At 33.3% G+C, this 24,629-nt stretch overlaps 1 protein-coding gene across 50 annotated transcripts in view; it reads right to left on the reverse strand.

Annotated features, from left to right (window-relative positions):
• RIMS1 (regulating synaptic membrane exocytosis 1) overlaps positions 1–24,629 on the reverse strand; it is a 522,383-nt gene that overhangs the window by 120,163 nt on the left and 377,591 nt on the right. For 16 of the 50 annotated variants that reach the window (XM_030809346.1, XM_030809342.1, XM_030809345.1 and 13 more), the window contains one exon: positions 23,361–23,450. The exons of 8 other annotated variants lie outside the window; for them this stretch is intronic. In XM_030809346.1, the coding sequence (XP_030665206.1) occupies positions 23,361–23,450 (90 nt within the window). Of the gene's footprint in view, positions 1–5,629; positions 5,702–14,985; positions 15,070–23,360; positions 23,451–24,629 lie in introns of all 50 variants that reach the window. 26 more of the 50 variants (XM_030809351.1, XM_030809340.1, XM_030809339.1 and 23 more) reach the window with 4 other exon arrangements.

Below are 24,629 nucleotides of genomic sequence, written 5' to 3' on the forward strand. Positions count from 1 at the left end.
AAAATGTGTGAGAATAAAGAATACATATTTATCATCAAAAGCACATAAAGGAGTGTCATTCAACTTCTATTCAGATTGGCAATTTTTCTTTTAAGTAAAATGATTTTTATAGCTATAATGATTTTGATTCTGAGTATCTTATTCATTTAAGAACAACAAAACAGGAAAATGTCACGTTGAAGATAACAAAAAGATGTTCAGCTTAATAAAGGTGTATTTTACTTTCTTGAGCTATAAATTAATGCTTTATCGCATCATAATTCAAACGCTGAAACCTGGGCTGTTACCTCAATTTACAAATTAAAATAAAAAGTAACTCATAGTGTTCTACATATTAAAACTGTTTATTCCAAATTGGCTTTTGACATTAACTCAACTACATAGAATTAATTTCTATGGGATGGAGTACATGATCAAGTCCTTTCCAGTGTTGAGAATTTTATCTATTATTCTTTAAAAGTCATTATCATGACAATAACTTCAATCTTTGTTCAAGATACTCTTTCTAAACGTGGCTTACAAATGGAATTATACAGTTTTCACCTTAGTACTGAGAAATTTCATGGATATTACAATTTCACTTAAATCTTGTTCCATTCCTTAAAGCAATTCACAAGCACTAAAAGAAAAACTCAAATGTGACTTGAAATGCAAATAATTTAGGTGAACTTTCTGTGGCATCAAACTAAATGGCAAAAGTATAAAAAGCAATTTCAGGAGCAAATAAATGGCTTCCTGGGTGAATATTCACAGCTCAACCACATATAGCATTCCATCTCCTGAGCTACGAGGCTTGCAGTGTCTGAAAACAGCCTGTAATGTTTGAGGTTAATCGTTTAGCACAAGATACGTTTTTTTCTTTGACATGAAAAGTCCCTCAATAATGAAAGTTCCTGCCCCCAGCCACTCTGTAACAAGCATGAGATCACAGACCAAAGGAGAAGCACAGAAAGCCACTTTGCCATAGGAAGAAAGGAATGTGTTGGCAATGCTGAATTATGGAGGGGAAGCTGGGTAGAGGAAAAATGCAGAGCTTAGAGAGAGAAGAGCAAGGTTTTGCAGAGGAGAGATAATAGAACCAAGTATAGTTTATTTTTAGGCAAGAGGAAAGTACAATTAATCAAGAAATTCTGAGGTACAGAGTGTAAAGTTGAAAGAATCCAGGCTGTTGTGCCCTGATCTTTCCAATGAAATGGGATGTGCTAAGAATGTAAGGATGTAAGAAGAATGACAGAGATTTAGAACAACCTGTTAGAGAATGAAACAGGGAGTATAGGATGGATAAATAACATAACAGTAACAGCTATTCCTTACTGAGCATCAATATAGGGTCATCTATTCATGCCAGGAACTGAAAGTGTTTGTACGCATATGCAGGCATGCATGTATTCATGCATATTATGTATCTATATGTTTATACACACAAGTATATACCTTTTTGTTTTCTCACAAAGAAGTGTTATTACTACATTGTATTATTTTACTTTATTTTATTTTATTGTATTATTTTATGACTGAGGGTCATAGAGTGACCTGGAGAAAGATAAAGAGCTAAAATGTGGTAGAGGCAGGATCCACACAGGTCTGTCCAGCTCCAATTCTTGCTCTGTTTTCTGTCCAGTGAGATAGGATTGTTTGTGTATCATGAAAAAAAAATGGTAATTTCACATCTCAGGATGTACCATGAATCTTTTAACACAAACCATATGTCCAAGTATCAAATTATTTGGCAAGACTTAACAGAACTGTGTTTGAGAGTTTGTGGAATCAAAATATATGGACAATGGTATTTAACAAATACCTACTCTATTATGTATATTTATATCTCCTCATTTTTAAAAAATGAGGTTTGCGGCCACGCGTGGTGGCTCACGCCTGTAATCCCAGCACTATGGGAGGCTGAGGCGGGTGGATCACTAGGTCAGGAGTTCAAGAGCAGTCTGACCAACATGGTGAAACCCTGTCTCTACTAAAAATACAAAAATTAGCCGGGCGTGTAGCGCACACCTGTAATCCAGCTACTCAGGAGGCTGAGGCGGGAGAATCACTTGAACCCGGGAGGCAGAGGCTGCAGTGAGCCAATATTGTGTCACCGCACTCCAGCCTGGGCGACAGAGCGAGACTCCGTCTCCAAAAAAAAAAAAAAAAAAAAGGTTTGCAAAAAGCTTAATTCAAACTTATGTATGCCTGACTCTAGTTCACCATCTTCAAGTATGTATCTAAACATTTACCACTAAGTTCAATCCATGCCTACTCTCCTTCATCTAAGACTAGAGTTTTGATTTACACTTAAGTAAAACATACTTCTCAATAAAAATGTGAGTCTTCAGTCAGACATTTTTGTTGCTGCAAATGGACTTGCAGTAAATTGCTTCTACCAAAGCCTAAAAACAATGTAGTTCTGTTATTTGTTTTTGTTTTTAAACAACTTGTTAAAGGATGGACATGTATGTGGTATTTAAGGTCAAATTTTCAAAGTGGTTCCTACTATGCTGGTCTCTTACAGGTCTGCACAGGCACTTTTGCAAGAACACACCATAAAATGCATATGTAAGCAATTCTAAATAGTAGTCCAAATAAAGAAATAAAGCATCCCCAAGTTAGAATGTAGAGTGTAGCTTCTACAGGAAGAAAAGTCACTAGAATGGAATGCAGAAATGATGGGCAGCAGTTCTCACGGGTGAATTCACATGAAGATGAAAAGCTAGACTTTTATCTTATCAAGAAGCTTCCCAAGGAAATATGATGCATTTCTTTAACTGGCTTGACACAAAAGATATAAATCAGTTCTACTTGTCTCCTAACGACACCTGGTCATCATCTCTTTCAAAATATATTCTTACAAGGCTATCTGTCATGAGGTTACATTTGTTGACAGCAATAAAAGGCCTTTAAAATTATGATCATTAAACAGCAAATTTTGCCAGAAACCAATGCAAAACTGTGTAGTATGACTCCTTTTTGGAAGTTATCAACTCTCAAAGGCCAGGAGTCAGTGTCCAAAGCATTTATACTGTGTCTTCGGTTCACGTGTAGCTAGATGTAAATTCAAGGTATCTTCTTGATAGCTCTTATTCATAGATAACATAAATTAGAAAACCCAGGCCAGTTCTTCTTTTGTAACCTGCTATTCAACAATTCACAAAGAAACTAGGCATGTAGTTTACACTCTAATAAAAATCAATGAAAAGCTTTAATTATAATCAAACACATCTAAAAGGTTACAGCTTTCTACTTTAAACTATAAGCAAAGGCAAGGCAAGAGTACTATGAATATGATTCGTAAGTGTCATACATTTGAAAATGAAAGTCAATCAAATCCTTGCTATTCTGATTGGAGGATTTGTGTTTATCCACAGATTACATTTCAGAGTTGCAAAGGCAGATGCCTCAATATCACTAATCTGGAGTTAAGCACCTCCAGCTGACACTGACATCAACTATCATTTTCTAAAATAGTATCCTATTGCCAAAAAAACTTGTTCACTGATATATCCTGAATATATAACTACATACAGTAGTCACTCAACTAGCATTTTTTTTTTTTTTTGAGATGGAGTTTTTCTCTTGTCGCCCAGGCTGGAGTGCAATGGCGCAATCTCGGCTCACCGCAACCTCCACCTCCCAGGTTCAAGCGATTCTCCTGCCTCAGCCTCCCGAGTAGCTGGGATTACAGGCATGTGCCACCAGGCCCAGCTACTTTTGTATTTTTAGTAGAGATGGGGTTTCTCCATGTTGGTCAGGTTAGTCTTAAACTCCTGACCTCAGGTGATCTGCCTGCCTTGGCCTCCCAAAGTGCTGGGATTACAGGTGTGAGCCACCATGCCCAGCCTCAACTAGTATTTTTAAAAAATGAATGAAAGAATACTGAATAGAATTAAAAGAATACAACTTCAAGGAAAAGGTTTAATCATGTCAAAATAATTGAAATTGTGTAGAGGGGGGCTGAAAATGATGGTTGAAGATTGAAAATTTATCTAAGAAATTATAGTTATTTACAATGATGGTAAAGAATTGCAGTTAACTGAGCTGGGATTAAAGACTGTGAAAATACAAACACTGTTTCATCAAAGGCTATCTATCTATCGATTGATCAATTTCCTTCCTCAAAGTCCAACTCCTTTTACTACTCAACACTTTTCGTGAGTCCCCTGTATCCTTATTCCATTGTGAATCAAGTTCCCTAAATAGTCAATTATCTCCATAGACCACTGCCCAGAAGTAAATTTCATCTCCCTTTTACCTATCATATCCCTTGATATGTCTCACATCTACTCATTTTTCAGATCTCAACTCAGTGTTAACATCCTCTGGAAAGCTTTTCCTTTTTGCTACTTGCTATTTTATTACTTGAACTTAGCACATAGTTGGTACATATCTGTTAACTGAATGAATCACTGAATTGCACAAATTCTATCTCTACTAGGCCTACTGAGATAGCCTGGCTGATGCCTTGCATCTACCCCTAGATCCTTTGATCCACCCTCCAAAAATCAGTCAAAGTGATCTATAATTTTGGAACTCAAAACTGATCCTCTACCTCCCATGTTTAAAGCACATCTGTGGCTCACAGATCAATAAAGAAGCTGAAATTCTTTAGCATGATATTAACATGGCATAGTGATGTCATTCATTTAACCTCTCAGAATTTCTCCAATTTTATTTTCAGGCCTCTTTTCTATTCACTGAATCCTGTTCTCCATCCCAAAACTGGTACCATTTCCCCAAACTCAAGATAATATTTCCAATCTCAGTGTTTTCTCACATTGTCCCCTCTTACAATACTCCACTCTTCACACGTACTTTTATGTATCTGGATTTAGCTCAAGGGACATCTGTTTATGAAGCATTTCCTAATTTCATCCTTACCGCACAACTTTCCTTGTGTTCATACTGTACCTGTGCATGCCTCTATAATGAAAGCTATGATACTTGAATACACTCATTCATTTACATCTGTGTCCCTTTACATGCTCTCAATCATTGCTGGATAAATGAATGGGTGAGTGAATATATGTTAGTTGCAATTCTTAGGTCTTTTAACACTATGTTAAATAAAAGTGTCAATATGTTGTACCTAAAAATACTTAAAACCTTTGTGGAATTGGACAAATTGCAAACAAAAGGTTAGAAATCCCTTATAATTTTACATTAACTCAATGTATATCCTTGGTTATAATATACCAGTAGAATATTAGAATATACATTTGTAGAAAAGTGATTTTTTTAAAAGATGGCATCATTTAGATAAATAAGACAGTCAATAATTTTCATATTCCAGGCACTACATTCATTGGTAACATTTAAAATGATATCAGAAACAAAATATTAATGTCCTAATATGTATATAGGAATAAGTATGGATTTAACCCTTATTAGTAATCAGAATGATCACTAAGAGAAATACATAATTAATTTTTAAACCCTAAGATTTAAGAACCGCCTTGAAATTATCCTTCTCTTACTTCTTCAATGAGATCATTTCCATTTAGGGGTAGGTTTAGTTACATGAATGCCTTTAAACATCACAATTTGTGTTTAAGAACTGATCATGTAAAATGAGAGTGACAGCGCCCCTAAATATATTCATAAAATGGAAGATGTCAGCACACCACAACACCAAGCCTACCTTTCTGCATCAGAGGCAGTGCCTTTCCTAGTCTGTTTTTGGATGCTAGATCTTTCAGACTTTCTGGAGTGCCTGCGGAATGAAATGTTAAACACAAAATATATGATGAATAAAGCCACATTAACATCATACAATGATAAACACAATAGACATGAAAAATGGCAACTATATTACCTAAATGATTTTGTCAGTCAGCACTTTTCAAAACTAAATAAACAAATAAATGAATGAATGAATGAATAAAGTGAAAACCAGAATTGGTGCCAAGTGGAAGACACAAGTTGCCCAACAGAAGACATGAGAAGCTGACATTTCATTAGTCTAGACAAGTATGTCTAAAACAATGATCTAATATGAACCCCTACTGAGCAACTCGGCCTCTGCTGATGAGCAAACAAATGCAATGGTGAAATGTAATAATGATAAATGTGATGATGGTAATAGTTTAGGTGCTGAAAGGCTTCAAAGGGGTGAAATGCCCCCTACTTTTACAAGTTGAAACTTGGTGCTACAAAGATTTTTGTTTTGTCCCCCACAAATTGTGAAGAAAGAAAAATGCTACAGTTAAAGACGTTTTATATAAATGAAAGTATTTATATAAACTATTAAAATCATTTAAAAATTTTTCATAAAGATGCTTTTATAAATTATATAGCATTTTTAAAAGCACATAGCATTTTAATCACATTACAAATCATAGTCCCCAGTTTATTCTACTTTTTAAAAGTACCTATGTGCACTGAACACTTGAAATGCATTTTTCCCACAGAAATAATTTTTCTATAAAAAGTTTGCTTCCCCACAGCAGCTTACATATGTCTAACTAGCCTAAAATGTCTGAAGTACCATATATTTTAAATAAGTAATGTAAAATATTGTGGTCAAGAAGCTCACACTTACTACAAAAAAAAGAGAGAAACCCTAAGAATGTGTATTTAATATTATTAATTATCTACGAATTAAGCTTATTTTTCTTTACTGATATCCCTTCCTCCCAACAATGTTGAGAAAAATATCTGTCTTTACTTATTAATGTGTGACATCCTAATTAAGTAATTAGAATATACCAAGTTCTGCTAGGCACTAGGAACACATATGAAGGTACAAGCCTTCACAGGCTGTTATAGAGTTCTGGGACTGCTCATCTCTCCCAATCTCTTCCGCTTTCGCAAGAAATTGTGTTCACATTCTCTTGCCCCTTCAATCCAGGGTTTCAGCTGTGTGTTTTCAGAGTCAACGTTAATCTGACATCCCACTTTTAAGATAAAAAAGGAAGAAATAGAGGAGGGAGACAACATATTCCCTTACCAGTTGGAAAAGAGCATACTCAATATATTGAGGGATAACTATGTCAGGCACTGAGGGGGATATGAACTTATTTAAACTCCATGAAAATCCTTTAAGAATACGTCATTTCCATTGTATAGATGAAGAAACAGGCTCAGGGAAAGGCTACTCAGTTAGAAAGTGGCAAAGCTAGGATTAAAATCTAGGTCTATCTGGCTCCTAAGCTGTTTCTGTTATATACTATACAGCAAAGAGAGTGGAAGAGATAAGATTCTGGCACATGCCTTATGGGTGTGTCTTTGTTCTGGAAGGAAGAAATGAAACCATCAAATCAGGTACTGGGAAATCACTAACAGATGGTTCACTCTCTCTCTGACATTAAGGTTCTCACTTACTTTATTGCTTCTATGGTCAGGAGAGGGGATCATGGGTGGTAGGGGGGCAGAGACTTCATGATTGATTTCATGGCTGAAATCAATGGGAGATGGTTGTTGGGAATGGAATCTTGTTCCTGAAGCACAGGGAAGAAGGCATAAGCATAGTGGGAGGATGAGAAGTAAGGGGAGAAGAGAGGATTGGTAATTAGATCTGCAGGCTCAGGAGGTATTGGAGCTCAAAATAAAAATATAGTCATGGGAAATTTATGCTTGGTCCCCACAGTGCTCAACGCAACTGACTGGAAGATCAAATGCTCCTTTTCTCATCTTCAGCACAAGTAGAGCAGATGAGAGCGGAGAGATTCAGGAAGACCCACAAAACTCACTGTCGTTAAAATTTCCACTCATTCATTCATTCATCCATCAAATACTTGTGCATGTATATATGCTAGGTACTGTTCTAGGTGGTTGGAATATGTCTGGAAAAAAAAACCACAATTATCTCTACCTTCAAGAAATGTACACTTTGTTGATACAAGACAAAAAATAAACAACAAAAAGCAGCTCAAACAAGTACATTATATAGTATGGGAAAAGGAGATACACGTCAACAACAAAAGCAAACCAGGGTAAGAAGGTGGGAGTTTAGAGGCAGGGGCATATTGCAATTTTAAGTAGCGTGGTTGGAAAGGACTTATTGAAATGGTGACATTTTAGCAAAGACGTAAAGTGAAGGAGATAGCCATGTATATTGTTAGAGAAAAAGTATCTCGGGAAAAGGGGAGAAATAATAAGAAATAATAAGGAGGCAGGGGTCAAGAGAGGTGATTCAGATGAAAAATTCTGCAGGAGAAGGCAGAGAAATTGTGTAGAATCTGGTGGACCCTTGAATAAAACTTCTGCACAATCAAAGGGCCATAGGCATCTTTTTGAAATAGCCTGCTTTTCTTCTGATCCCTGGCAACTTCTATTAATTTCTAGACCCAATCGATATTTCATTTCCTCTGTGAAACTTTCAAACTCTTCCTCCTCTTTTCATCTCCTAAAATGTAATGGATTCATATATGAGATTATCACAGTAATCGATCGTTATAACAGTGATGATGATATTAATAATATATAACATTTACTGAGAGCTTTCTCTGTAATAGCATGTTCACTTTATCTGCATAATCTCATATAATCTTCTTTCCAATCCAGAGGTAGGTACTACTCTTTTATCCTTTTTAAGAATAAGAAAATTGAGAGTTAGAGAATACTTTGTTCTAGCTTACATGGTCATTCAACATCTAGCCAGGAGGTGAACTGAGAGTCCATAATCTGAACAGCAGTAATCATGTTGTATCTCTGGCATAAATGGCTAAAATAATGAATTCTATAGTCAGACTGGGTGTAATCTCAGCTCTGTTTCTGGCTAGCCAGGCGATTTTGGTGAAATTACTTAATGTCTCTGTGCTTCAGTTTTCTTTTACCTAAAAAGTGGCAATCATACCACTACCACTGCACACACACACAGGTTTTGCTAATTTTAAATATTTCAGTAGTACTCAGTATTGTAGTATTTGTAGTATTACACAGAACTAGAATTGACTATGTTTTTTGCATTACTTGGAATTAGCAAGTGGTGCTATTAAAATATTGCTTTAAATATTTGTTTCTTGAAAGCAAAGACTTTTCTTACTCATCTATAAAAATATAAAACTCAGAGCCAGTGCTCTATAACTGGATAACAAATATTCATGCAAAGGCTCATAATCTAACCTTTTAATTTTTGTTTTCATTTTTAACCCTCTTATTGAGGATGCCCCTTTTTTCTCTTCAAATATCAATGAAATTTACCTCCATTACAGATTCTTCTAAAGATAACTACAAAGCATATGTCTTTATAATTCTTCTAACCCCTTAAAAGAATATGTAAATTAAGTTAAAATGATATGCACTTAATTGCAATAATTTTCTGTAAAGGAGCCGAGAATAAAATAGAAAATTCTAATGTTATTTTCTATTTTGAATCCAAATTATAGCCAAAATATTGTATATTTTAACACAGCCATTTCTTAGAATAAACTGGATTGAGATATGTAAAATAGGAAAGATTGGAACAATCCATCTATATTCATGTACCATACTACTGAAACTATTAATTGTGTAATCACAACATAGATCACAGTAAAATGAATTACTTTCTACCTTATACCACTTTAAGTTCCCTGTGGTCAGGAATGGTGTCTGTTTGGATTATCAGTGTAATATCAACACCTAGCATATGGTAGTTGCTCAATAATTATTTGTTGAATGGATAGTTTTAAAGGTAACATTTTGAGTATTATCATTAAATTTGAAAGCCCAAAAATTACAGTAAAAAAGAACTAACTAGGGCTATAAAATCTAGTTTGCCTCAAATGAAAAAAATTTAAAAATAAAACTGCATAATTTTCTGGGCTTCAGCAAAATATAAAATACTTAAACATAACATGACCTTTGGTTTACTGAATAATACATAATGAACTGTCAGTCATTATCGAGGGCCTAATGTAGGTTTTAACATGATGCAACAAGGCAGTATAGATTCAATTTTAGAGTCTATAGGACATTAAAATTCAGCTATCCCATGTACAACCAGTTAAGTTCAGAGATGAGGAAACCTAGTCCAAAAGTTTAAGTGTCTTATCCAAGCTATGGTAGACCTTAATAAGTTGATGAGGATAACACCATCACACCCCTATGTGCTTAAGTTCTCTGTTGACTTTGCCACATGTTCATTTTGAATGATTAGATGTTTATTTGAGAGATCCCTGGGCACGAGTGAACAAGACAAGACTGTTTCAGCGTTTTCATTATGTCTTATTTTTAGTTTAAACATGCTTTTTTGTTCTGGCATAAATTTTTTATCTTTACAATATTATTCACAAAGAATATTTACTTGGTTTTAAACATGCAAGAATCAGAAATCTTGAGTTTTTCTCCCTTTATTCACAACTTAATAGTTGTGTGATTTTTGGCCTTATGCTTTCTAGTTCACAGTGTACTAAGGAAATTCTTTTAAAGCTATAAAAGTACATTCAACTGTAAGGTACAAAAGCAATTATTTTATTATTAAATCAAAGCAAGAGTAAAAATCAGAAAATGAGATGTTTCTACTTAAATCCCAATTCTTTTGAAGTTCCATTTTCTGTGATTATTTCCTTTCTATTAATTTAGTGTGAAGATTTATAAAATGAACTGATGAAAAACAGAGATAATTGTTAAAATCTATGTGTTTTCTTTTCCTTTTCAATAACTAATTTCACTTAGGGTAACTCCCTAAAGACATTGGTAAATAAAGCTTTTCTGAAGGCATTAAAATTTTATTAAAGGATAAAGTTAATACTAACATTTTATTAAAGGACAAAATTAATAAAATAATAATTATTTAAGACTTTTATAACAATGAAAACATAGTCTATTCTGCCTTGGAAATACTGTAACAAAAGTCTACTACATAATGTTTTCACTTAATTAGAGCTAACACTGATATCATAAGAATATATCTGTCTATATTTTGGCTGACTACTTACATGGCTTATACTGTCTTAATGTGCAAAGCAAATCTCTATCACCCTATTTACTCATTAAGTTTGGGAAGGAAAAATTAAATTTGAATAGAATCAACCTAAATAAGAGATGTTCCTATGCAGTGAAGATGGATGCACGCAATTAAGATACATTTACCTTCCTGTATATTATTGATATTTATGTATACGACTGTAGCTATTAAATAGACTCACCATATTTTAGTTCATGGATACACTTTGTTCATTCAAAGAAAGAGTATTTTTGAAAAGCACAGATAATAAAGGATATTATAGAGAAGAAGAAATAATAAGTAATGTACTGAATTTATTTATAAGTGGTTCTACACTAACTTTGAAAATATGTGGCAACTGCCATGAATCCTGGAAGTAAAAAAGTTTGTGATTTGTTTGTCCCAGAAAATTTTCAAAGGAGAAATAAGATTAATTCATTTTAAATCAAAAGAAACCACTTGATACTCTTGGTTGAGGATTCTTACAGACAAGTAGCTGCTACCAACTAATAGGTATAGGAAACTACACGAATTTGGTTATCTGCAAAAGAAATTAGAGCCACTTTAGCAGAACAACTCAGGAATTAAACATAGTGGGATGCTTTACTTAATTGAAAAACTTACAGTTCTGGAAATAAGATTATTTTACCAAATATTTTTGGTATTTGAGTCATGCACTACTAAATTGTACCCTTAAAAATCATATATATATATATATATATATAAACCATTCACAATCAAAATATTGAAGCTAGTAACTGCAGTGATTTGTAAAGCCAGTGACATGTTAAAATATACCTCAAAATGTACCCAATGAAAATACTGCATTTTCTTGAATAAAACATTTACCAAAATAGTTTAAAGTTTTATTCAATAATAACTTACACCAGCCTTTCGTTCTTAAAGACGATTGATTAAACTGTAAGCACTAAACTCAGAAATCTGATGCTTCAGGGCCATATTAAAATATATTTTTTCTAAATGGCTACTTACAAGTTTTGGTTAATTTCAAGCTACAACTCAATCTACATTTAATTAAAACTCATATAATTATGTATATATAGGTTCGTTAGCATTTTCATGTATTAAAATAATGTTATTTATTAAAGAGATGCTTTGTTATTGGAATGATGATTTTTTAAGGGTCAACATTTTTAGAAATAAAACTACAAGGAAATTTTCACTACAATTTTAAAATCGGAAACATCCCCTGGGATTCCAAATTTATGTATTTTTTCTTCATCGATGTTTTAAATTTCCTCAATTTCTAGAAAATATTCTTAGATAAAACTACCTTCATGTTAATTCCAAATAAATCTATGGTATCACTTGAGAAAAACTGAGAATGCTTACTGTTAAAATTAAATTATGGAGAAATGGTTCACTAAAAATTCTGTGTCTGTGTACACATATATGCTGCGGGAAACAAGAGGGCAACTAAATGCTTTTCAATTTATTTGAATGTACTGGATAACTCTCTTAAGGAATAATTTACGTTCTGCATTACAATGTTATTTTCAAAATAATCAACTACGGCCCTGATAGAAGATATCCAAAGTTGAATTGTAGAAATTGTCATTAACTTTAGAATATTTTCCTGGCTACCAGTGTCCAATGATAAAAGTCACCTAATGCCGAAATTCTTATGAACATTCACTATATCCAAATCTGATGCCATATTTACTTCATTTAGAAATTGGTAGAAACTTCTGAATGAGTAAATAAAGCTGGTGAGAAATGAAATGCCAGTGTTCATTATGATTTGCCAAGTGGTTGACACGGTAACCTATGAATGTAGCATCAGTTGACATAATTTATCTCTCATTTTATAAGTACATATTTGTCTTATATTTTAATAAAATTGTATTGTAAATAATTTTCTATTCTCTGTAGTAATAAATAATAGTATCAAGAGATGTAAAGTATAGTTATTTTGGTTGAACATAGGACTTATCTATAAATATGTTACCATAAAAAAGCAAAATATGTATTCAAAATTATGTATTTAATAATAATTTATTTTAATAATCTTATCTAAAAGGATCATTTCTGGTCCCAAAATCTATTCTTATAGTTATATATACAATCTAGACAATCAAAAGGAATAATTCATATACCACTAAATTAAGCTAATAACATCTCGTGTATGTAAGAACTGAAAGTATTATTTGAATTTTCATTTTGCTTACTCAATGCCCAGATAAACTTACATTTATATTCATTACAAAGATCATCGTGTTTAATTTTCCTATACTCAATCAATACAGAAGATGAAATCTACTATTTTATTTGTTTTGGAATACATACAAAGGTTTTCTAGAATTATCTTTTCTTTTTTTCTTTTCTTGGGGATGGGAGGGGGGCAGGGTCTCACTCTGTTGCCCAGGCTGGAATACTGTGGTATGACCATGGCTCACTACAACCTTGACCTCCTGGGCTCACAGACTGTGTGCGCACCTCACCCTTCTGAGTAGCTGGGACTACAGGCATGTGCCACCACACCCAGCTAATTCTGAAACTGTTTGCAAAGATGCAGTCTCACTATGGTGGCCAGGCTGATCTCAAACTCCTGGGCTCAAGTAATCCTCCCCACTTGGCCTTGGCATCTCAAAGTGCTGGGATTACAAGTGTGAGCTACCATGCCTGGCACAGAATTATCTTTTCTAAAAGAAAATTCTAAGTTCCTTGATGGCCAGGACTTTGTCTGTCTTAACCACTGTTGTGACCCAGCCATTAGAATAGGGTGCATAGTAGGGGTACAATAAGTTTTTATTGAATAAATGAGTAGCAATATAGATATAAATTTTTATTTAATTTACACAATTATTTTATATTGTTTTTTGAGAAGACTCTACATTTGTAATACTTTTTAGATTGGTTACTAGTTTTTCTAGTCCCAGAATTTCTATCCTAGAAATCAGACAGTAGCAGAAAGAATTACATTTAACTTCCAAATATGTAAATATAAACCATATTGAGGCAAGTATCTTAGAGATTAAAAGATGCTAAAATGTTCCTGAAACCTTCATAAAATATCAGTTTGTAGTCTTTTCCAATATTTGTAAAACAACCTTAATTTTTTTCTTGGTGATAATGTTTCCTTTTTCTTTCAAGCTAAAATCCTGAGGATATCTTGATTGTTTACAAATACAGAAAATAAATTGTGTCATGGTTAACTAGGGCTTAAATTACTCTGCCATACGCACACATACTAAAAAAAATCTGTACGTTTACATGACTAATTATGCTGCTTCTGAGATACCACATCTACTTATCTGCTGAATAAATATTACCAATGTGTTGGCTGAATTTCTGCTTGAACCAGAAGAGAAGCATCTCAAACACCCAAAAACCTTTGTGACCAGTCAGGAAAACACATTTGAAGATAAAGCCTATATATATATATATATATATATATATATATATATATAGACTTTATATATATATATATATATATAAACACCATAAAATACAAAAACTGGGTCAACTTCAAACTGAGAATAACAACAAAGTAATGGAAAATATATGTTGTGGCACTTCTGACACATGTGCATAAAGTGGATTCAAAGCACTGATGCTATTTTTAAAAACCTACCTTGTGGACTGACCCCTTAGCCCTGGACAATATTGTGTTTAACAATACAGTATTTATAAAATATATAAAAACCAGGTATTTTACTTTATAAGACAGACATTTCTTAATATAATCAAAGTGTACACAGCAGCAAAACAAGACAACTGAGATAAAACCATCAACCAATATAACAAACAATAGGCTCTGTGACAGATTTTAATATACTCTAAAGCACCTGAGAATTTTTATTTATTTACTTGTCAACAAAAACAGTATTTAAATTTGTTTCCAGAAATTCAAAACACAATCAAATGCTCTTCAAAACAGAACATCCTTTCAATGGATCCTGACTTCACTGTGTTTAAACTCTGCCATTTGTATGCTGTCCTCATTTCAGTAAATATTCTGAGGTGCTTTACTAGAGCTGGCTACATCCAACCTCAGGCCCCTGGAATAAAGTACACCATATTCAACATTTCTCTTGGTTATCCTTCAGTTGGTGGCCTATAAGCTTCTAGAAGCCACTTGTCTGTGAGGAGGAGTTGACTAGTACCTGTCATTCTCCGGAGACGCATGCTGGATTTGAATCCTGGGACTAGGAGGTCGTCTCCTATCTAGGGAGGGGGACCATCTACCCCTGTTTGCCCAGTGAACAAGACAGGAAAAAACAGGACATTTAGTAACTCCTAAAATAAAAGAATACATGGAACAAGAGGACTGGAAAAGCACCCCATAAAGGCAAAGTGTAGATTCTTTTCTCCATAATTTAAAATCTTCACTATTATAAGCCTTGGAAAGATAAGTTACAATACTTTAAGAACATAAAACCTATAATCTTACAAGTGTATAAAGAAACAATTTATTCGGGAAGATGTTTGGAATCCGCCTAGTAAGTGTAGTTTTGTTCTTCCAAAATGTGCTTCTATGTGCATATTTAATCTATAAATATATAAATATTAATGTAACTTTAAGTTCTTAAAGATGCATCTTTAGGAATATGGCTTATGTTTGAATAAATAGGTTTAATAAGTTACCAATGATTTTGTGATACCAGGCCTTGAAATTACTGGGTAGAGTTGCAAAGGTGGGGATGTGTGAATGTAATACAAAGTAGGAGCACAGTTAAGTAGAAGAAACAAAAATGTTCTTTAGTGTTGAAACAGTGACATGAAGAAATAATTCATTGGAAAGCTACCAGTGAATTCTTAAGTTTTCTTGTCAAAAACCACAGGGCTAATTACTGAACTTTAAAGGCTGTAAGTAAATTATACTGATAAATAAAAGCAAAGAACATAGATACATGAAATGATAAATTAGCATTAATTTTTTTTTAGTTTCACTGGTTTTTATTTGCAAAAGTATGTCAGTTAAATGGATGCTTTTTAGCTCAGCATTTACAATAATACTTTTCTTGTGATTAACAGTAAACACAAGTTAGAAAACTATTTCATTCCTTTGTTAAGCTACCTTTAGATTCTGTGTACAGCCACAAATTTCAAACATCTAGTTAAAACTGAGGAAATAAGACACTGAATGGGTCAGAATTAAAATTTTTTATTTATTATATATGAAAATTCCAACAGGATATTTTTCTCTAGATATTGGCTTTCTTGTATGAAAGAAGGAATAACTGGATAGTCCTAAAGGACTTATTTAGGTATAAGATTTTATAATTATCCAAAGGAGTCTAGTCCTAACATTTCAAAAAGAAAGTTTTCTTTTTGAAAACTTGCCAGATATAACTTGGTTTACTGAATATTTTAGACCATCTGCCCAAACATAGCAAAGGGCTTCTGTCACTCAGGATATGCGAGGTCATCAGATACTCAATTCTGAAATTCTCTGAAAGCCTTTGTTTAATCTATCTTAAATAGACAAACTTAGCATGATTCAAGTCAGGCTTTGAAGAAGCCATGAAGCAAGTGAAGATACTGAATAGCAGATTTTGAGCAGAAGATAAAAATGTGTGGAACATACTCTTAAAGGTGATAAATGTTTATAAAATAACCTTTTGCATTAATTTTATTTAATTTTTAAAAATTATTTAAAGGATTGGTCAATCCAATCTGAACGTTTTAAAAAGTTTCTTTTCACTGTACTGGCTTTTGTTTATAGATAAAATGAAGAAATATTTGTAAAATAATTGGAAAACAATTACGACGACAGCATTTTCTACATTAAGGTATATACTCAGTTGTGTTAAAACTTTTGGTGTTATTTGGAAACACAAATACAGACTTAGTATTTTTCTGTGAAGTAATAATATTAACTGGACAGAATTATGAATAACCTTGCTTCCTAGGGCAAAATTCCAGTCCTTGTGCTTATTTAAACATAAAAGTAAAGAAAAAGCAAGTAAAAAATGGTATAATTATGAAACATGCAGTGAAAGCTGTGAAGGAGAAAGATGTACATTTAGAAACAAGCAATTGTGAATGCAAGCGATTAAAAGGTAATTTTAAACAAATATTTGGTCTAATACATGTATATTTGTACACTTAAAGTCCTTCTGAATATGCTGATATGTAGTACCAATAATAAATCTGTTTGCTTTTTTCCCATATACAGTGGATACAACGAGAGCAGGATCAATTTATATCCAAGTTTTTGTCCTAAGAATAGACGTCACTTAAGTTTTAATAGCACATCTTTGTAAGTTTTAAATATACTAGCATATTTTATATGTTTTCTATAATAGGTACTACTTCTGTTTTTTTCCTATTACAAAGAATGACCAAAATTAGAATCTTTATCTCTCTTCCCAACTCTGGTTATTGAGAAATATACACAGCTTCAACTTTCATTTCTATTTTCATTTTACAAGCTAATATGGCAGGCTACGTTGGAGATTTTAATCATAAAGTTGAACTAAACCGGTCCTTTCTTGATTTGTATTTCCAAACCAGCCTATCTAAAAGTTCATTGCTTAGTTACTTAATAAATTATTCATACTTTAGTATCAGGTATTCTAAATTCATTAATTGAGGAACATCTATTTCTTGGGAGCCCACTCCTTTCACTGTGATCAGAAGAAAAGAAGAAAGATCACTCTGAAGGCTATAGGATTGAATAAACAGGCTGTGAACTCCCTGCAGAAGGAAATAGTGAGGCTTTTTTTTTTGATAATTACATCCATTATGCATAGCACAGAATAAATAAATATTTGTGAATGTTTAAGTAAATAATGACATAAGGCTATTGGCTTTGGGGATAAGGAATAATGAGAACCTTAACCAAGAAATAAACAGTGCTATTGATATAAGGGGATTGAGAATTGATAGGCCTCAGAAAGCAATTAAATGATACTTATGTTGTAGCTCTTCCCTCTCCCCCAGGCATTGATAAACTTTAAAACAAATGTATATGTGTGTTTAAATGTGTTATTAATACCTGTACTTGTATATACGCACATCTTTTAATGGTGCATACCTCTTGGCAGAACATGGCTAAGAAGCTTAATTATCTAAAAAAGGCATTATATAAAAATGTAAATCATTAATTCCATAAATAGTACAAATTAAAAATATGAGGTATTACAACATTAGAAACCAAAACAAATGAGATAACTGATTATACACATATATATTTTTATTGTGTCATTGTGTTTTCAATTAATAATTTTAGTCCTTAAAATTTTTCCCTATTATTTTAAACTAAATTTTGCTTAATTTTTTTTTCTTGAGACGGAGTCTTGCTCTGTCGCCCAGGCTGGTGTGCAGTGGCACCATCGTGGCTCACTGCAACCTCCGCTCCCCGGGTTAAAGCGATTCGCCTGCCTCAGCCTCCCTAGTAGCTGGGACTACAGGCGCACACCGCCATGCCTGGCTACTTTTTGTATTTTTCATAGTGACGGGGTTTCACCATGTTGGTCAGGCTGGTCTCAAACTCCTGACCTAGTGATCCGCCCGCCTCAGCCTCCCAAAGTGCTGGGATTACAGGCATGAGCCACCACGCCCGTCCAGTACTTATACTTTGAAACAAGATCTATGATATATATTTCAATTCAATATATAACTGTTGATTTTTAGGTAGGAACCTCCTTTCCCTTAAGTCTCATGTTTCCATTCTGAGGGAAATTCATTCAAGTAAGCCTTTCCTCATTGCACCCCAAGGAAGAAAGAGTGGCTTATATGATAGGTGACCATGGTAAAGAATTGGGCACAGGAAACTTAGCCCTTTCTGGATTCCTTTTTCCAAATTATGATGCCTGCAAACAGCACAATAAACAAACTTGTAAAGCAGTGATGAGATCTGAGGCCTGACCCTGCAGCAGAAGTTTGTGTGGCTCAGTGAATCTGGCTGATTCTGGGATTAGTTATTAGCCATCTTGCAGACTCAAAGCCACAGCTTTCAATTCTGTTCAAGGTACTTATATTGAAAATTAAATCTCTCATCTTTCTAGTACCTGGGTCTAACTCACAGCTCAATCCAAATTTGAAGTGAAAAATAGAAGGTGTTTTTTAAGCCCCTAAACTCCCCAAATGAACCATTTACCAAGTAAAAAATACATCATGTTGTCACTATAGATGGGAAAGAGAAATAGGATATTATCCCTGCCCTCAGTTAGAAATTATAACATTAAAAACCAAACAAAATGAGATAACCGATTACATACATATGTATTTTTATTGTCTGTTCTAATTATTCATTTTAGTCCTTAAATATTTTCCCCAATATTGTTTTAAACTAAATTTATTTTAATTAATACAGATAGTTATACTCTGAAACAAGACCTATGATATCTATTTCAATTCAATTTATAGCTGTTGATTTTTAGCCAAGAACTTCCTTTCCCTTAAGCCTAGTGTGTGTGTTTCTTCCACTATATGGCGATATCGTGGAAGAATATCACAATATAGTGGAAGACACAAACATACTACAGTGCTAAGTAAAACACAATGTATTTTAATAGAAGTATATAAAATTAGGTGGGCCCAGAAAAGATAGTAAATAATTCTGACTGGCAAAAGAAAAGGAAGTATGTGCAAGTGTTGGTGGCAGGACTGAGGACAGGGGAGGAGGTTAAGAAGGGTTTTACAAAGATATGGTATTTAACCTATATTTTTGAACAGTGAGCAGAATTTTTAATCAGACAACAAAGGAAGAAGAATATTTTAATTTGAATAGAAAGAAAATGAGATATAAGTTAATAAAGACTATTAGAACTTAAGAAAATTAATGGGAGCAGGAGTGTCACTGGAACTGGAGAAGGGCAATTTATTAATATATTCAAGGTGAGGGACCTGTTCCGAAAGAATTGATTGAATTTATTGTGACTGAATTTGTGACGGAGCAGGAAGACAAGTAGTTCCAGATTACGTGGCTGGTTATATGTCAAAACCGTAAAATGAGAGAAAAATTTAGAAAGAGGAAGGATTTTGCTGTAAAGGGACTGAAGGGGGGATAATGAAGTTGATTTAGACATCACCATTTAGAAATTTAGGCCTGGTAGGGTCTGGTCAATCACAGTGGAGGGTTGTCTTCATATGTATTGGAGTGGGAACCTTTTATAGAAATAAAATTTAAGGAACAGGACAGCATGGGTGGGGCAAAAGAGGAAAACTGAAGGTGGAGCTAGGGAAATACCTATCTTTATAGGACAGGGGAGTAAGATAAACCTTCAAAGGAGACATCATAACAGAGGTTTAAGAAAATCTGTAGAGGTACTTAATGGAGGAGAGATTCAAGTGACAGGGTGGGTAATGTAAAATGCTGCAAGATGTTGCTGAACAACTAGGGAGCCAATGTAAACCACAGAAGAATTTCAGTACAGCTACAGAGCACCAGGAATGAGTAGATGTCAGATTGCAGGAATTACTGGAAGGTAAAAAATGCAGGTGGTAAGTATAAACTACCCTTTCATAAGCCTTCATCAAGGATAAGATTGCTCTGAAAGGCCAAGGAAGAAGGTAAACCATCCAAGAAAAGTAAGTTTTCTCTAATGGCTCTAAAAATCATTGCTTCTGAACATGTAAGTAATAATTTGTTTGAAAACCTAGAAAAGCAAAGGTTAATAGCAGGCCTGTAAGTCACTCCTTGCCAATCAGGGAAGCAAGGGAAATGGGAAGATATTAATGATAAATTATTTCTTATTACAAATAAACCTCAAATATATTGATTTAAGAAGCATAACTGAATTGGAATAATTCACTGAATTATGGTAACCCACAAGCATGTTTTCCATTTGTGTAATCAACAGAACATGAAATGGAGGTGCCCCTAAACTAAAACGGTTTCCTTTCCAAACTGCTTTTTACATGCATTATTCAAAACTCATCCATTAAAGTGGGCCAAACCATGTAACAAGGGAGAAACAACAGGTGTATCTGATGGTTTTCAACTCCTTCAGGAAAAGAATGCTGCTCTTTTATCTTCTGAATCATTAGAAAGGTATTATATTGAGTACTGAGTGTGCTTTGACAATTTCACCCTTTATCTTAACAGAAAACTTGTGTTAAAGGTTAGGAGTTCAGTTGGTATAAAGGCATGTAAATGTTAATCAAAATCGTTTGACCATACATAGTTGACAAATTTGTAGAAATAATGTTCATCCCTTAAGAATATAAAATTAAGTTTTTAAAATATTTGCTCTAACATTTTATTTACTATGTATATATTAGGCATTAATACAATAATCTCTGTGGTAAATTAGAGAAATTAAGTAGCCTCGAAAACCCTCTAAGCCTCCCTTCTCCTACTCTCCGCATACTGTCTGGGGGCTTTAGATGCATTCTCCAAAGATAACAAAGTCACCACTCTTGATATTGTTATCTTCTGCTTCAAAGCTGCTTTATAGGCATGTTCACAAAGGGTACTTGTAGTCTCTATCCTCCAAACCAATAAGCAGCTACAGCTTCTGTAATTACTTGATGAAACCTTATCTAAGTTTTATTTTACATTACATAAAATAATTGTTATTTATTTTACATTACATAAAATAATTGCTGTTCTTCTTGGCAACAAAGTGATCCCAATAAATTTAGGATCATTGATAATACCAAGACTTGTTTCAATGAGTTTTTAAATGAAAAATTCCTTTTTATTCAATATGTAGAGTGAATATATGTTTTCAATATTTTTTCTTCTTCTGTTCAAGGTAAATACACTCACTTGGGCTTTACAACAATCTGTACAATAACTGTCCCTAGATTATTTCTCTGCTGGTTGACCTGCTTTAAGGGTATTATCTGACAGATTAAATTTGCCAACATGGAGATTTATAAACTCTGTGGCTTCAGTGTCACAAGGGAACATATGCTAGATAGGCTCACCATAAGAATAGACCTGCACTGTCCAGTACAGGAGCCACAGGCCACATGAAGCCATTGAGCACCGTAATGTGGTTAGTCCAAAGTGGGAGTGGTGCAAGTACAAACTATCTTTAGTATCTATGACTTATTATGCTGTAAAAAAGGGAGTGCAAAATATCTAATAGTTTGTATAATAATGACACGTGAAAATTATATTTTTAATATACAGGGTTAAAAAATTAAAATTAACTTAATCCTTTTAGTATGGCTACTACGAAATATTAAAGTATCAGCTTGCATTATGTTTCTATCAGATGGCACTGATATGGATAATATTAAAAATGTCAGGCTTCTATGGTCAGAAGATTCCGCTGACTTGAGAATTTCTATCTTTGTTTTACTACTAACCAGAAACATGTAAGAAAATAATAACTAAACATATTTTAAAATTTTCTTGCTACTCTTGAAATTATTTGGGGGAAGGGTTATATTTGACTAAAGAGAATGATAAAACAACTCCAATTACGATTTTAGAAGACTCTATAGTCATTTCAACTAAAATTTATATTACAAAAGTAAAGGGATACAAGACAGTAATTAAATTTCACTTTTTTCTATTACACATTTTACAAATATAAAAGAACACACAATTTAAAAGTAAATTCTTAAGGCGCTAAAACAAGGTATATACACACGTGTACCTATTGTTCAATTCCAGAAATAAATATCTCATAAATAAATGAATAGACTCAGATTAGAAAGTTACCTAAAGAAAAGCTTTAAGTAGCCTACTAAGAAGGAGAAGTGGGTTACATTAGTACAACTAAATATTTTTCTTCAGGATTTGTAAAGAGGTAGTATGCAAATGTCTTCTGAATGACTTCCAATTAAAAAGAGATAGCAATTATAAACAAGACTATCAATTATAACTAAGTCTATTAAAATTATAACTAAGTCTATTAAAAGAGTTCCATCACAATGGAAAAATTAGATGCTTACATCTAGGAGACGGTGTAACACATCATCAATGAATATATTTGAATTGAAATCAGAATTTATTAAAGTTTTAAGCAAAATTGTGTACATATATATGTATTTCTTTTTGTCAGGCATCAGGAAATCTATGAATAACATCATTTTTTGTTGTCAAAGTATAATTTAATGTAAAACATTATATGAAAGAGCAGATTGATTAAAAATGAATGTAGATATACAAAGGAAGTATTCTACTTAAAAAGACTTCCCGTTATGAGTTTATAGAAGATTGCTGTTAAACCTATAAATACTATTTATCAGTGGTACTAAGAGGAAAGTGATCCTCCCCTTCGGATAATTCACTAGACCTTATAATATTATCAGCATACTGAAGGTTTCCTGAATAGTCAATAAAATGACTGAACAGCAACAAAAGGGGAAAAGCAGCAGCCAGAAGCAGTTACAAATTACATCACACCATTTGCAACAACATTCATAGAAATATGTGTATGTGTACCCTTGGGTTTATCCACATACGCATATCTCTAAATAGACATGTATAATAAGGGAAGGGGAAATGTAGACAGTTAGCAAAGTGTACATGAATGAATAAACCTGTGAGGCTGTCATGAAACAAAACAAAGTGATTGAAAAAAATCACTAGTACAAATGATAAGAAATTAAGAAAGTCTTTATTTTATACCTTTCTCGTTCTGGTGAATGCAAACTAGTATCTGGTCTCAAGCAGTTGGTACTAGCACTCCTAGCCCTGTCAAGAAAGGGCTGCAGTTCACTAGTGCCAGTGCATTGCATCCAGTGGTAGAAGAGAAAGACAGAGAAAACAAAGAAAGGAAGACCATGTTAGAGAGTAAAGCATAAAATAATGTCCCCTTTACACAAAATGTAGAATCACTGGGATTCAGTTCATAAGGGTGTGAGAGAGTTGACAGAATGACAGTGTAAAATTTTGTTTAGAAAATGAAGCTAAACAAAGATTATGCTTAAATTGCTTTGCATAATTTTTAAAAGTGTCTCAGACTCAAAAATGAGACTAAATCACACCTACTTATGAAAAAAACTGGATACAGAGAGCACTAAAACAAAATGCCTAAAATTTCATTACCAGGAACAGATGCCACACCAAAACAAAATGAAGGACATCAGAGGAGAAATAATTTTACAACTCAACTTTTTTGGTTCACAACAATAAACAGGGGAAATGGAAGACATCACTTCCAAATGTTCTTACCTAACCAGTATTTCATCAGTAAATCTCAATACTCTTGAGTTAAAGCACTCATGATGAAGGGAAATGTCCTGTCTAGTCACTGATTTGGTCTTAGTATGTGCAGGCAGAATTGAGCTTCACAAATTAAAATTACACAAAAATAAAATAAAATAAATTATAATTAAAATCAACAAGTACAACAATATACAAATGACAAAGCAACTAGAATTCTGACATTTGAGTTAGTAGATTTCATTCAGAGAGAATTATTCTAGTACTAAGTTTTATAGTTAAAACGATTTTAGATATCATTAATTTAATGTTTCTCACTGTATAATTATTTCAAAAGAGTATTTTATTAAAGTGTAAATTTTCTATTTAATGTTTTATTAGAATGTGAATTTTCTATTTTTAGTAGGCCAGGGATTAGGAATTACTTTATAACCGGGTGGGACTCACTGTTATGGCTCTTACCTGTAAATATTCCAGTGAGAACTGCTCTGTAATAAAGGCATCTTGGGAGGTAATGTTTTATAGTGCCTAACAAGATGTCTGGAACGTAGCAACACAAACATGCAGGAAACAGAAAAAGATATATGAAACCAATTTTATTAAGATATTCAGAAAGTAGGAGGCCTATAAAGCTATATAAATCTTTTGTCTTTTTTTCTCAAAAGAAGCACAATAACTATTTGAAGGGAAGACTACAACTATTAAAATATGAAATCATAGACACGACTTCAT

This window comes from Nomascus leucogenys, chromosome 3 (genome assembly GCF_006542625.1).
Source record: "Nomascus leucogenys isolate Asia chromosome 3, Asia_NLE_v1, whole genome shotgun sequence".
Classification (NCBI taxonomy): domain Eukaryota; kingdom Metazoa; phylum Chordata; class Mammalia; order Primates; family Hylobatidae; genus Nomascus; species Nomascus leucogenys.